Source organism: Stylophora pistillata, chromosome 1 (assembly GCF_964205215.1).
Source record: "Stylophora pistillata chromosome 1, jaStyPist1.2, whole genome shotgun sequence".
Lineage (NCBI taxonomy): Eukaryota > Metazoa > Cnidaria > Anthozoa > Scleractinia > Pocilloporidae > Stylophora > Stylophora pistillata.
In genome coordinates, this window is record NC_142519.1 from 9,190,181 (window position 1) to 9,204,543 (window position 14,363).

General features: G+C 38.6%; 2 protein-coding genes across 8 annotated transcripts in view; both read left to right on the top strand.

The window, feature by feature from the left end:
• LOC111326738 (uncharacterized) lies at positions 1 to 2,517 on the top strand. 4 transcript variants are annotated; one of them, XM_088734594.1, is made up of 4 exons: positions 21 to 76; positions 167 to 226; positions 1,422 to 1,449; positions 1,558 to 2,517. In XM_088734594.1, the coding sequence occupies exons 2-4, from the start codon at positions 216 to 218 to the stop codon at positions 2,386 to 2,388; spliced, it is 870 nt and encodes a 289-aa protein (XP_088590720.1). In that variant the 5' UTR covers positions 21 to 76; positions 167 to 215; the 3' UTR covers positions 2,389 to 2,517. The 4 variants fall into 4 exon arrangements, with proteins under 4 accessions (XP_022786545.2, XP_088590723.1, XP_088590714.1 ...); XM_022930810.2 differs by having other exon boundaries at positions 1 to 76; positions 1,422 to 2,517; XM_088734597.1 differs by having other exon boundaries at positions 17 to 226; positions 1,428 to 1,449.
• Positions 2,518 to 2,675: 158 nt separating this feature from the next.
• The window catches only part of LOC111326703 (small subunit processome component 20 homolog), a 39,039-nt gene continuing 27,351 nt past the window's right edge, over positions 2,676 to 14,363 (top strand). For 2 of the 4 annotated variants that reach the window (XM_088734573.1, XM_088734575.1), the window contains exons 1-8: positions 2,676 to 3,301; positions 4,700 to 4,997; positions 5,187 to 5,435; positions 9,671 to 10,185; positions 11,086 to 11,292; positions 12,075 to 12,294; positions 12,886 to 13,183; positions 13,879 to 14,140. In XM_088734573.1, coding sequence (XP_088590699.1) covers positions 2,793 to 3,301; positions 4,700 to 4,997; positions 5,187 to 5,435; positions 9,671 to 10,185; positions 11,086 to 11,292; positions 12,075 to 12,294; positions 12,886 to 13,183; positions 13,879 to 14,140 — 2,558 coding nt within the window. In that variant the 5' untranslated portion in view covers positions 2,676 to 2,792. The remainder of the gene's footprint in view (positions 3,302 to 4,699; positions 4,998 to 5,186; positions 5,436 to 9,670; positions 10,186 to 11,085; positions 11,293 to 12,074; positions 12,295 to 12,885; positions 13,184 to 13,878; positions 14,141 to 14,363) is intronic. The other 2 variants (XM_088734574.1, XM_088734576.1) reach the window with 2 other exon arrangements.

The window sequence follows — 14,363 nt, forward strand, 5'->3', positions numbered from 1 at the left end:
GCTTTTAAATAATGCAAATTATTCTGATTGCATAAGTCGTAAGTTTCTTTCAAATGAGATGGAAAAGAAATAGCTGGTCTGTACTATCCATAAATACTCTCGTTGATTTTTTTAAGAACCGACGATGTGACTTTTGTCGATATTACTGACATTTTTAATTTCACAGCTTCACATCGAACGATTACCTTCCATCTTCGGGATTGGCTTTGTGAAAAATGAACTCGCAGTAAGTACGGGTAATCGTTATTGTTATTTTCTGTCATGCTTTATTTCATTAGATCTGAGTTTTCGCTGCAGTGTAGACATTCTATTAAGGAATTTTTCGTGTCTGGCTAGCTTTTTATTTACCGTTTCGTCGGTCGAATTAAGTGCAGTAAATCTGTGTTACATGTCAGATATTCAAGCACCGAACTGGCGTTGTGCAACGTTAACAAACGCCGATATTATTGGAAAATCTTTCGCTAACGGTAAGCTGAAAGGAATCAGAGAATACAACTTTTGTAGACTATGAAAAATCGTTCCCCAATTTGATGATTTTACGCCATGTTATGATGTACTCCACGCAACCGCACTCATTTCATCTCATCGACTTCTGTCTTGGTAGAGCGTCAACAATGATTTCTATGTACAAATATTCTTTGCAATATTACCTGTGTTATCAAAATACCATAAAATTTGCCTATTTGTTCCTACAAGCAAGACGGGATTCGAAGCTATTTGATGTACTTTTCGATCCTCGAAATGCATAATTGAAACTGCTTTGTTGTAATTTTTTAAATAAGATTCACCTACATAAACCAATAAAACAATTTTTTAAAATTTAAGATCTTTAATAACGCTCTTGAATTAATGTAGCTAGTCGTTCAAGGTCTGGTCCATTAACATTTCTTTCAAGCGAACGAATAGTTTAAGCTTATCGCAACTCGCTAACTTTATTTTTATTTAAACACTATGAACGTGGCAGGTACTTTGCAGTCTGTTGTGTATTTCACTAGTCACGCGCATATCGTTTCTTAATATCGAAATTTCAACAAGTCAATTGTACTTGCTTCTTGTTTAGATCTTTTAATAGCGAAATTTTCGGGAAAAATTTATCGTTTGGACCTTGGAATTTTGATTTGTGCGGTGCGAAATATTTTCGGAAAAAGTTAACGGCTGCTGTGTCCACATGCAAATCTCGTTCTCATAGCAAGAGAGACCCTGGGAGCGAGTATGTCATCGTATGCGAACTTAGTCCTAACGATGTACAACCCTCCCTCGACTCTTTGTCTTACCAATCTAACATTACGAGGATTCTCCTACTTTGAAGGAATTTGGCTTGATAAAGAAAAACGACCCAAGATTCTTTTACGTAGATCTAATAATTAGCGTTGTTGCCAGTTGTGCCAGACGTGGATTGATTTTTTTTTCTGTTTTGTAAGTTGCAGAAATTCACCTTGGAGGACACATGTGAGGCTTTCCTTTGCCATTTTAGTTTGTGCCGTGATAGTATTTTTGTTTGCTTCAAATATCGTAACTGGAGGACTGGATGATGATTCACGGCTTTTGTTCCATCAGATTATTCAGGACAATGTTACGAGAAGCCAACACAGAACTTTCAGCGAGGAAGCGCCCCTGCGCCTAATTTCTTACAATTTATGGTGCGACTTTTTGAAGCCTCATGTGATGTGGGACGTCTCCGAAAGAATTGAGGGTCTTGCAGAAGGCATTAAAGATTTTGACGTTGCACTCATTCAGGAGGCTTACATCTTGAATACAGGAGTGGCTGTTGTCTCAAAATGCGCATCACTTATGGTTAAAGCGATGGAAAAGCGTGGATTTCATTACAGGACGTCGATTGCAGATTTTTTAGCGCCTTATGTAGGACAAAGTGGTGGTATTGTCATCTTTAGTCGGATCCAGCTAATAAATGCAACGTCAACACGATACCGCCACTATTCAGCCGCTCAAGTGGCAGACTTCAGGGGATTTGTCATAGGCGAGTTTTTACACAAATCTCAGCATCTTTACATCATAAACACCCACTTAGACCCTCATGGAGTTGATGCCAGAGTTTCGCAAGCGAAGGAAATCGCCGAAGCCGTCCAAAACTTCAAGACAGGGTCGCACATCGTTCTGGCTGGAGACTTCAATATTGACAATCATCATCCCACCGTTAGTGACAGCAGCGAGGAGTATAAGAAGCTGTTAGAAACTATGCGTATGGCTGGCCTACAGTCTGTTTTTCAAGTTAGAATGGAAACTAGCATCGAACACGGAAACTTTGATGCAATTTTCACCAGCTCTAATTTCGAGGTGGTGAAGAAAGAAATCGTAAAGCTGAGGACGAAAAGAAACGTGTTGGTTTCAGATCATTTTGGACTCGCGGTAGAATTAAAACTTCTATGAAAAATTCTCGTGGATTAGCTTTATTTCAACATACTTGCATTAGATCATTTATCCATTTAATTTGCGCTATATAAATAATAAAGTTATCACTATGTACTTTAAAGTAAAGAACGTTTTAATTTTTTTTAATCCATCCTTTATCTTTCCGGACTTTTGTTTGCAAAAAATAAAATTGCCCCTTCCCCAACCGTATTTATCTCGTGAGTCGTAGGCCGTCGGCAAATTGGCCAGCGGTGAACTGGAGAAAAAGAAAAACACTGGGTTCTAATTTTAATCATTGGAATCCAGTCTCTCTCGGAAAAAAGTCAACATGGCCGTTCAATGTGGAAGTCACATGGCGATTATTTCATAGAGGTTTATTGGTTTCAGACGGTGATTCTTGGTCTTTAAACAAATCAAAAATCATGGTTAGGAGAAAAGAAACAAATACGCACAGGTTTAAGGGATTTTCCGATCGTATTGCAGCTATAAAAATCGATGTCACTCACCGAATCCAAAGAAGTACTGAGATCCCAGAGGATGAAGACACGTTCTTTTATGAAGGGCTTGCTAAATGGACGGAGCTAAACTGCACTTTACACTTCCAAGAATTTTCTTCGGAGGTAAAAAAATATGCTCATAGTCTAGCTCAGCTTGTTCACCACAAGAACGAAGTCATAGAGCTGCTAAAAACTCATCTACAAGTGAATGGAAGTCTCGCTTTGGAGCCCCTCTTGGATCTGGTCGTTCAGGTGGCCAGAGACTTGCAGAGCGACTTCTATCCTTACTTCAGTAGTTTCTTTAATGTATTTATATCACTACTGAACCGATGTTGGCAAGATACTCACGTACTGGAGTGTATATTTACGACTCTGAGCTATCTTTTTAAGTTTCTTTGGAGGTATATGGTAAAAGACATTCAAGATGTCCTCAGGTAAGTGACGACTACTGTATAGGGTGGTTCTGCTTACTGAAAACATCAGTTCTGTTAGCCATTGTTTAATGTATGTGAACCATTCTGGTCAGCTTTTATAGAATCGAAAAACACTTATAAATCTAAGTTCGTTTAGGCGTAGTTTGTTGAACAATTTTTTTCTTCTGAGTTCTAAACCTGATTTCAATCGATTAACTAATTCACTATAGTCAGTGAGAGTAAAAATACAAATGAATAAAGGGTGATAGTTTCTAAAGAAACTGTTTGGGGCTGCGTCGATGGGGGTAACGAAGTAATATAGATATATCAACAAAGTTGAAATGGTAAATTGGCCACTGTAATGATTACAAAAGCTGACATTTCGAGCGTTAGCCCTTCGTCGGAGCGAATAGAGGAATTGTGGGTTGTGTGTGCTTTTAAAGTCTTTCCAGTTTCATTCCTGTTTGTGGGATCAGAGTGTCATATGAGAAAAATTTCCAGCCTAATTATTAGCTTGCCAATAAAAACATTGGTGAGATGAGATCTCAGAAATGTAAAGCCATGTGTGTAGCTCAGACAAATCTGTAAATGGTCAGCCAGCAGGTTCTTAGCAGTCATTTTAACACTTGCTAGTGTAATTTGATAGCTCTGAGTGATTATTGATGCCTATTATTTTCCCTGTTATGTGTTTTACTTGTTTATGTTGACCATAATTATGGATCAATGTGATGCATTTTTCAAATGAATAAAGGCTGATAGTTTCGAAAGAAACTGTTTGGGGCTGTGTTGGTGCGAGTAACGAAATAATTTGTATATATCAACAAAGTCAAAATGGTAAATTGGCCACCGTAACGATTACAAAAGCTGACGTTTTGAGTGTTAGCCCTTCGTCGGAGCGAATAGAGGAATTGTGGGTTGTGTGTGCTTTTAAAGGCAGAAAATGGAGCTATGTTATTGGTGGGAACATGGCAACAAGAAAAACATGAATAAATTAGTGGAATGAAAAGCGTTCGTTGATCCCTGTGGGATTTAGACTGCCTGTTTGAAAGATGAGCTTTTGTTCAAGATTTTTTATGGCTTTCCGTTCTACCTAAGTGCAAGGAAAGACCGCAGATTGCCATATGTTGCTTAGAATGATTAGGTAAATTAAAATGTCTAGCAACTGGTTTCGATGTGATCCCACAGGGATCAACAAACGCTTTTCATTCCACTAATTTATTCATGTTTTTCTTGTTGCCATGTTCCCACCAATAACGTAGCTCCATTTTCTGCCTTTAAAAGTGCACACAACCCACAATTCCTCTATTCGCTCTGATAAAGGGCTAACGCTTGAAACGTCAGCTTTTGTAATCGTTACCGAGGCCAATTTACCATTTCAACTTTGTTGATATATCCAAATTATTATGATGCATTTTTCAGTTTGTACAGTCCACTACTTATGGGTGAACAAAAGAACTACATCCGGCAGTTCGCAGCAGAGAGTTTTTCATTCCTCATGAGAAAAAGCAGAGACTTGAGCAAACTCTTTGACATAATATTTAGCACACTTGAAGTACAGCCAGACTTATGCCAAGGACTTGGATTCTTGTGTTTTGAAATGATGAAAGGAGTCAAAAGACAGCTTCATTCCACCACAGATTCTGTTTTACCTGTCTTGCTTTCAAAAACTGGAGTATTTCAAAGCAAGTCAGTTGACACTAGTTTGAAATGGGAACTGGTAGGTACAGCTAAACTTCAAAATAAAAGGTGGTTTGTTAGGTCTTTATTTGAAGGAAATCTATGCTGTCAACTCTCTTCGAAATTTTGGCATTAGAGGACCAAACTTGCTGTAAACCTCTTATCTTCATGTAGGAAATCATGTGATTGATTGAATCTTTTGTCCTCTCTCTTCTTTTCTCCTGGACAGGTCTATCAGTCAGTTGTGCACATGCTTGACAGAATGGCACAATACACTGTAAAGGAACATTGCCAGGTTGTGGAAAAATCTATGGTTCTGGAGTTGGAAAGGCTGTGGAGCATTTGGAATGAGAAACGGTTGAATATTGATCAAGGAGGGTCCCTGAAGAATCACATAAGTTTCATTCTACAGCTGACTAATGTTTGGGTTTCCTACAAGTCTGGTAGTTTGATTTCTGACCCAATAAAGATATGTAATGTAAGTACATATAATTGTAATGCCATGTCATTTTCTTGTGTTGCAAGGCAAGCCACCTATGGATTTAGGTAATCACATTGTACAGTACAGCTCAGAGGTACTTGGCCAATGCAAATGCAAAACCTTTGCAAGTTTTTATTAGCAAATTGTCAGGAGAAACTTCACAAAATGCTGGAAGGCTACTTGAGATGGCTTGGCATCCCATCCAAAAGGACTAGCAGTATAACTGTTGCTTACAATGTGCACAGTTCTGCTGAGAGATAAGGGAGCCAAAATGCTCAAGCAGAATACTCCTATTGTACCTGTAGTGGTATTCCCATACAGTGTACAGGTATGCACGTATACTATAATATATTTATACTTGTACCTGCCACTGGTATGTATGAGCTAGCCAATTGTTTTCTATATTGTGCAGTAGTCATTGTTGTTTTCACTGGGCATACATACATACATACATACATACATACATACATACATACATACATACATACATACATACATAAACTTTATTTATCCTCGGATTTTAGATTAGCTTATAAGCTAGTATCTCCGATCCTAATTACTACTTTAAAATTACAGCAAGAACAGGTTAAAAGATAAAAATAATTCATAATATAATAATATAATAATCGTTAATATAATAATATGTGATATAAATGTAATATTAACAGAAATTGTGCACTGACAGTTTGCTCTTAAATTCGCTATAGTCTACAGTCTTTCTAAAGTGGTCAGGGAGGGAGTTCCAATACTTAACAGATGAATAGCTAAAAGAATTTAGACCATATGTGGTTGTAAACGGCTTAGGAAGTGATAAAATATTCGTGCCCCTTAGGGAGTAAGCAGTAGATCTTAGCTTGATTAGTTGTTTCAGATAGCACGCATATTTACCAAGATGGAGACAGTTGAATATACAAATCATCATATTTTGTATCCTCCTGTTGGCTAAACCACACACCTGCCTTGTCTAAAAGATCATCGTAGTTCGAGTCCCAGTCCTTTAAAACAAATCTTAAAATACGTCTATTTAAGGTGTCCAGTTTAACAGAGTCCTCTGAGTTACAAAAGTGCCATATCATTGAACAGTAGTGAAAATTGGGTAACATAAACGTTTTATAAAGGCGAAGCATATTTTCGGTAGAAATAAGTTTGCCAAATCTTTTGAGGACCTGAACTGATTATTTATTTTTTTTACATACAGAGGATATGTGTTCCTTGAGGTTAAGTTCATTATCAAGAATTATTCCAAAAAGTGTAAGGCATCTTGTGGTTGAGAAGGAGAAAGGGTAATCGGTTTTGCCAAGAACCATCCCTTGGTGTTTAGTGGGGTTGGCTTTCATCCCATTGTCTTCGAACCATTTGTTTGCTATTTGTACATCATGATTGATCTGCTGTTCCAAGGCTACTGGGTCTACGTCAGATGTGTGCAGTTGGCAGTCATCAGCATATGTGTTTAGTTTTACAGACTTAATGTGAAAGATGAGGTCATTGAGGAACATGTTGAAAAACATGGGTCCCAGGACGCTGCCTTGGGGCACGCCACGCTTCACGCTCATCCAATCCGAATAAGTATCACCAATTTTCACTTGCTGCATTCTATCCATCAAGTAGTCACCGATAAGGGCACAGCTGGATTCATGCAAACCATACACTTTCAGTTTTGCCAGTAGCAAAGCATGAGGTACAGTGTCGAAAGCTTTTGACAAATCCATTGATATAACCGCCACGATCTCTTTATTATCTAGACTACGCCTCCAGCCCTCAGTCATCCTAAGCAAAGATGTCTCACAGCTATGGTGCCTTCTGTACGCAGATACGTATTCAGACAATATGTTTTGGTAAAAGTCGCGCATTTGAGCTGAAAGCAACCTCTTGAAAACATTATTAAGCGCAGGTAGAACGGTCACTGGTCGGTAATTGCTTTTATTCAGTTCATTGTCCTTTTTAAATAAAGGAGCAACTTGACCTAATTTCCAGCGCGACGGATACTGTCCTGTCCTGATCGAGTGATTCATTATTGCAGCAATAGGACCAGCAATCGCGTTGGCAGACTCTTTTACCAGTCGCGGTGGTATTCTGTCATGACCACCGGTTTTGCGGGAGTTGATTTTGAGTAACAACGTTTCCACTTGGGTTTTATTAGTATATTGAAAAGCAAATTTGTTTCTCACAGCAAGCTGTTCATTGTTGTCGAAAATCGCCTGAATGCTAGGGTGCGCAACCAACTCTTTTCCATAACTCTGTTCAGTTATCTCTGGCACGCCGTCCGCGATGTTGACAAAATAACTATTAAAAAGCTCCGCCATTTGTTTTTTGTCTGTTATCACGACATCATGTTCTTTTAATATTATGTCATTTGCTTGCGTGCTTTTCCTTGAATGCAAAAATGGGCGGTATGTGTCCCGAAACTCCCTTGGGTTTTCCGACTCACTTTTCTTGTCGAAGAAAGTTTTAATAGCTTTACGTCTTAGAGAAGTGCAGATGTTCCTTTGTCTCTTGTACAGTTCATAATTAGTATCAGTTCTTTCGCGGATGAAACGTTTCCACAAACGGTTTTTCTGACGAATGGCTTTGCGCCATTGTTCATTCATAAAGGGAACTTGATTTCCCCTTATGCGGACCTGTTTCAAAGGTGTGTGCTCATCAAGAATGTCCTCGTATAGACAATCAAACACGTAGAGTTTATCGTTGACGTCATCAAACATTTCAGCTATTTGGAAAGGAACATTATGCAAATCATGTAGAAAATGCTGTTTATCAAAATTCTTAAGGCTTCTGAATTGTATTTTGCGAGATCGTATTCTCGGTTCCGATGCCCTGAGCATGGCAAACACAAGAGAGTGATCGCTTATGTCAACATGGACTATGCCCGATGACTGTATTTTTCTCAAGTTGTCAGTGAGAAAAAGGTCCAGTAGGGTTTCTGATGTCTTGGTAATACGGGTGGCTTCATGTATCATATTCTTTAAGTCGGAAATATCAAGTAGGTAGGGCATTTCCAGTGTAGTTAAAACTGGGACTTCAAGAGAAGCTGGGAATTAGTTAGGGCTGGATACACCATATGCCTTTCTTAGATGTACACATGTTGCTTTATGACACATCTGCTTTCATGTGGAATGTGAGAGTGTCTTTTTGTGTTGTTTTGTTTTTATATTTTTTTTTGACTACTGCCTTTTATGGAGGCAAAGCCATGATGTTGTCCTGTTGAGTGAGTGTAACAATAGTGTATTTTCAGTTCTTGCTATGACACCACAAAAGATGATAAACATCTCAAAATAATTTCACTGCAGTGTCTGAAGAAAGACTTTTCCTCTCAGAAATATCTAAACAGGTTTGATCTGCACACAGTGGATACTTTGAAGAAAAATTGTATTTATTTGAAAAGAGAACACCTTACCATTTCAATCAGCATCAAATGCTCAAAAGAGCTGTGAATTTGTGAAGGGGGGAAAGGTCCAAAATATGATACCTTGAGTTTACAGTGACCCACAACATGGATTGTCTTGTTGTATGAAACAAAGTCTCACAAAAATGGAATTGCAATGAAATTATTATAAGAAAATAATTTATAATTAACTGGAAAAATCAAAGTTAAAATGAAAAGGAACCTAGTTTATTTATTTATATATTAACTTTGCCAAAAAACAACACTCGAGATGAAAAAGAAAAAAAGAAAGAAAAGAAAAACTGACAGTCAATAAAAAAAAAAAGGCAGGGACGCTGCAACAGCGTAGCCAATTACAACAGGCCCAGCAGGCCTAGTTAATCATTATTGGAGCCTAATTGATAAGGAACTAGCGAGATTTTGGGATTAGAGTGTTTTAATATTCCGGCTTCACATTTAGGATTAGTAGGGGCTTTGGAATCGGTTGTGAACTAGCAAGATTTTAGGAGTAGAACTTTTAATATCCTTCGCATTATTCTTCACATTTCTATTGTTAATTTCTTTTTTTTTATCTTCTCCTTCTTTAAAGTTTTTTTTTTTTTAGAAAAAAAAACCATTGTTATCATTATTATGATTATTATTGGTAATACGATTATTTGTTACCATTTAATTATTGGTAGAGTGTGAATTAGTCACTATGTTCTTGAATCATCTTTCCCTTGTGAAACAAGACTGACTCCTAAATGTGTGGAAATTATGTGGCAGCAGTAGTCATATGCAGTCTTAACTGCTTATTTTCATTTCAGGTTGTCCATACTGTGATTCTTATTTCCATCCATGTCTTTTCTAGGTTGTTCTGATGATGATTGTTCAGGATTTCATGTCAGATGACATTGCCTCTCCATTGTTTGAACTTATATCAACACTTCTGCAAACATCCTTCACAGATATCTCCAGAGAGAGACACCAGAAACAACTGACGTTGAAAGTTTTTAAGACGATAGACAGTCAAGAACAATTGTTTATGTTTTGTAGACGTTTGTTAAAGTGGGAACATTTCCAGAGAGATGTGTTACCTTCTTTGTTGAACTTTTGTCAAGAAGAGCTGATGAAAGGTTCATCTAAAATTCAAGATATTTTACTTATTCTTACAGAGGTCATCTTTCAAAATGCTTCTGCAGATAGTAGTGGACTTGATTTGGCAAGCTTGAAAGGGTTGCTTTTTTTTCCAAAATGTGGCACCAGGCAAGGTGCAAAGATTTTGACAACCATTGTTGATGCCTTATCAATAGACAACAACACTGCTGTAGATAAAAGCAAGCTTTCCTTAACATGGAGTTCTCTTGTGTGCATTCCCTGCATAAGGTATGGCTATTCAGATCTAGATACTTTTACCAGCTTTGTTTATTAGTGAGGTAAGGTCAGACAAACAACCTTGGAAAATTGTAAACAAATTAATAATTTACAGATTAGTCCCTCAGTGGTGTCAATTGTTTTTCATTGTTGGGAAAAGTTTAACACTTCTGGGTTTTTTAATCCTTGTCTGAACTTAGCACAGCTTGATTTTTTCTGCTAGATCAGTGGATAAGTGGGTGAATAAAACAAGAGCTGAAGAGAGCATGCAGTGCAGTACACTGTGTGAATGTGAATTCAAGGGTGGTGGGGTGGGGAGGGGGTGAGGGTTCTTACAAAATTAACAAATGGTAAACACCACAGCGTGCACTATTGAGTTATGGATGCACGTGGGAGGTTGCAAAGCATGAAAGAAGCGTAAGAGTCATGTGAAGCGATAGCTGAGAGTGACCCTAGCTTCTTGAGTGCTTAGCAAACCTCCCAAGTGCATTCATAACTCAATAGTGTACACTGTGGCATTTACCATTTGTTTTATAACATGACATTGATACACTGTAGCAAAAGAGTTTTCTAGTCTTTGCATTTGGTCACGTCAGCAGCGTACACCCATGGGCAAGTGGTGGATGCTGAACTGACCAATCAGGGCTCGCGCTTTACTTTGGTTATGTTATAATGTACTTTGTAGCTCCTCCCATACCTAAGAATGTCCATAAAGTATCAAACAATGTAGTTGTGGTCAGACTATCCTACATTTACTCCAAGTCAAAACATTCTTTCAGAAATACAATGTTGGTTTGCAAGCTTTTTCATTGTAAGACCTTTGTGCTGTAGAGATGAACTCCATCTGATAGACTGTAGTCCAGTATTTAATGACTGTTTCGTTGAGGTGACAACCTTGTTCTTGCTGTTTAGTCCCTTAGATGTTGTTCAGTGTTGTGACAAGTTCTTGAGTTTCATTCGCATCTTCAGTAAAGACTTGCTGGCAAATGTGAGTGCAGAGGGCACTGCACAGCGCTTGAGTGTTTTAGGACAGGCAATTCAGTCGTACAGTTTAATTGTGGCTGATGCAGAGGACATTGGGAAGAATTTGACCTTGGAGTTCATAGAAACACTTCTCAGGTAAACGTTACTTGTCCTCCCAAATCCCTGCCGTATTGTAGTATTGTATTTTTGTTCTTTAGTACATCCATATACTTCTACATGTGGTTTGAAAGAGATAATGGAGCCTAATATTCACCGCCATAAGTAAGGACGTATGTTTAAAATATGGATCTATCAACAAAGTTGAAATGGTAAAATGGCCACCGTAACGATTACAAAAGCTGACGTTTCGAGCTTTAGCCCTTCGTCGGAGCGAATAGAGGAATTGTGGGTTGTGTGTGCTTTTAAAGGCAGAAAATGGAGCTACGTGATTGGTGAGAACATGGCAACGAGAAAAACACGAGTAAATTAGTGGAATTTATTCGCTTTTCATTCCACTAATTTATTCGTATTTTTCTCGTTGCCATGTTCCCACCAATCCCTTAGCTCCATTTTCTGCCTTTAAAAGCACACACAACCCACAATTCCTCTATTCGCTTCGACGAAGGGCTAACGCTCGAAACGTCGGCCAATTTACCATTGGTAAAACGGTGGCCAATTTACCATTTCAACTTTGTTGATATATCCTAATTTCGTTGCCCCCACTGACGCAGCCCCAAACAGTTTCTTTAGAAACTATCAGCCTTTATGTTTAAAATGCACTAGTTAACATAGCACATTCAGGCCCAGGCTTGTGCATTTGTTTTAAATTGTATTTTCTCTGGGATATTCCAATTCTTGACTTGTATATTTGTTGATCCCCGGTATGTTTTGAATTATAAGACTATGAAGTACCTTCTAACCAGTGGCTCTTTGTCCAGATCATGGCCCAACAATGTTCACATTCTGCAAGCTTGTCACAAACTTACAGCAGCCTTGACGCAGCATGGCCTGGAAAGGATCCTAGTTGAACAAAATCTTCAGCAGATATTTCCTTACCTCCGGCTCAATCTGTGCTCTTCAAGTCACCTTGTGCGTCTTCTCACTCTTAAGATTTTGGCAAGTTTTGAGCAGCTTGAAAGGAGTTCATCAAGCAACAAGGTTCAGTACCCCATCAACATTTGATGAATATCATTTTAGTACCTATAGCTAGCTGTTTTACTTTAACTCTTGAAAGGTCCTGTCAGAAGCATGCTACAACTCTGTAATTGGAGAGGGATTGTGGGTGAATAATCTTTCGATAGACAGAAGAGCATTTAATCCAGTGAAAGTAGGGATAAAAGTGTACGTACTCCCAGTGACTGAGTCGAAGGGTTTTGAGGACAAGTTTCCCAAAAGGCATCTCGCCCGAAGTCACTAGCGAGATACTCTGGTTTCGGGCGAGATGACTTTCGGGCGACTGGACCGGTAACTAGATGTAGACGTACACCTGTAACCTCATAATATGTTGGGACGTTTTTTCTTGAATAAATTATTACCTTAAATTACAAGGAAATCGTGAAACAGTAGTAAAGTAGGTAGAGAAAACAACAACAAGGTGAACGCAGACAATTAAGGAACAAGGTTGATTGACAGTGGAGACGGTGAACAGTGGTTTCCCATAGCGAACTTGAATAATCTTTCAACGGCAACAAGTATGTGCGTCCCACAAAGAACTTCTGTTTTTCTTTTCGTTTGCTCCCTGACTCTTAGAAGCCCTCGTTATTTAAAATGTGTCTCGCCTCTGAGGAACTTCCAACACGTTTGGAAACGTACAGAGACAAGCTGGTGTGTCTGCAGAAAATCCGTTTCTCCTCGGCGTTTTACGATGAGCTGGCAGATTTCTACAGAGATGCTGCTGTGCTTTACTTGTGCGGAATGCTTTCTGTGAACTTCAGTCCCCTATGGGATCCAGTGATCGACATTATATCAAGTTTTGCTCAAGGCTCGAATGTAAAACACTTCTGGAGAATATACAGTGAGCTGCTTCACACAGCGTCTGACCAAACAGGTGCGTGTTTTACGTACAGTGTAGAATTGCAGGTGTATTTTTATTGAACCTTTAACTCTCTGTGAAGTTGTCGTTTTGTGGCAAGATTTTTGTGTCAAGACGGTGAATTACGTCTGGTGACGTTAGATGAGAGCTAATGACGGTGATTGATGTGTACTAAAGGTAAAGTATGTTTTTTAACGATGAAACATGTATGATGAATGATAAGTGAATGATGTTTAGTGACGTTCAATGATGTTTAGGGACGTTTAATGATGTTCAGTGCTAATGAATGACGTCTAATGGCGGTATGTAATGTGACGATGCGCGATGTCTAATAAAGGTGAATAATTTGTAGTGAGGGTGATAGATGTGCAATAACAGTAAATCGAGTCAAGTGACGGTGAATGGTAACGAATGATAATGAATGATGGCTTGTGACGTTGTAAGATGCAAAGTTGCGCTCTTGTGGCAGTGCGTGGTGTGAGATAACTGTGATTTATGTCTAGTGACGGCGTTTGGTCTGTGATGATAAGGAATGATGTCCAGTGCGTTTAAAGATGCCAAGTGACGCTTAGTGAGGTGTTTAGAGAGAAAAAAATGTTCTTTTCCTTCTTGACTCTGCAGTCTCTCTGTACTTTCCCTTCACTGAGCTTCCTCTGCCTATGTACATGTACATTGTAACAACGATAACAACGAAATAATTTACTTTTCAGAAGAAAAGCTTGAAGAAGAAATGGTTACAGGTAGCAGTGAACAACTAGAAATTGAGAATGGTGAACAAGAGGACAGTAATTCGAAGAAGTGCCTTGATGAAATATTTGAGAACCACAACAAGGCCTCACTGGGTTCACGAGAGGAGAACAGAGGAGAGCCTGTTAACTTCCGTCATCTGCTGTGGAAAGCAATGGCTTCATTTCCGGAAGTCGCCGAGCGGAAGTCACGGGATGTGGTACCGCTGTTTCTTCGATTTGTTAGGTAAATACTTCTTTTTTCAGAGAAGGATGAAGAATGAATCTAGTGGGTGGCAGTTCATCAATTGTTTTCAGTCTCGACGATTATTTTGGGTGGTCGTATATTTCAGTTGTTTATAAGCTACAGGTAATCAATGATTTTAGATAAATTGTTCCAGAGTTTCACTTAGAGTTTCTCCTGTCTTCTCTGAACCCACAGAAATAAACTTCGTTTCATGATGCCCTAT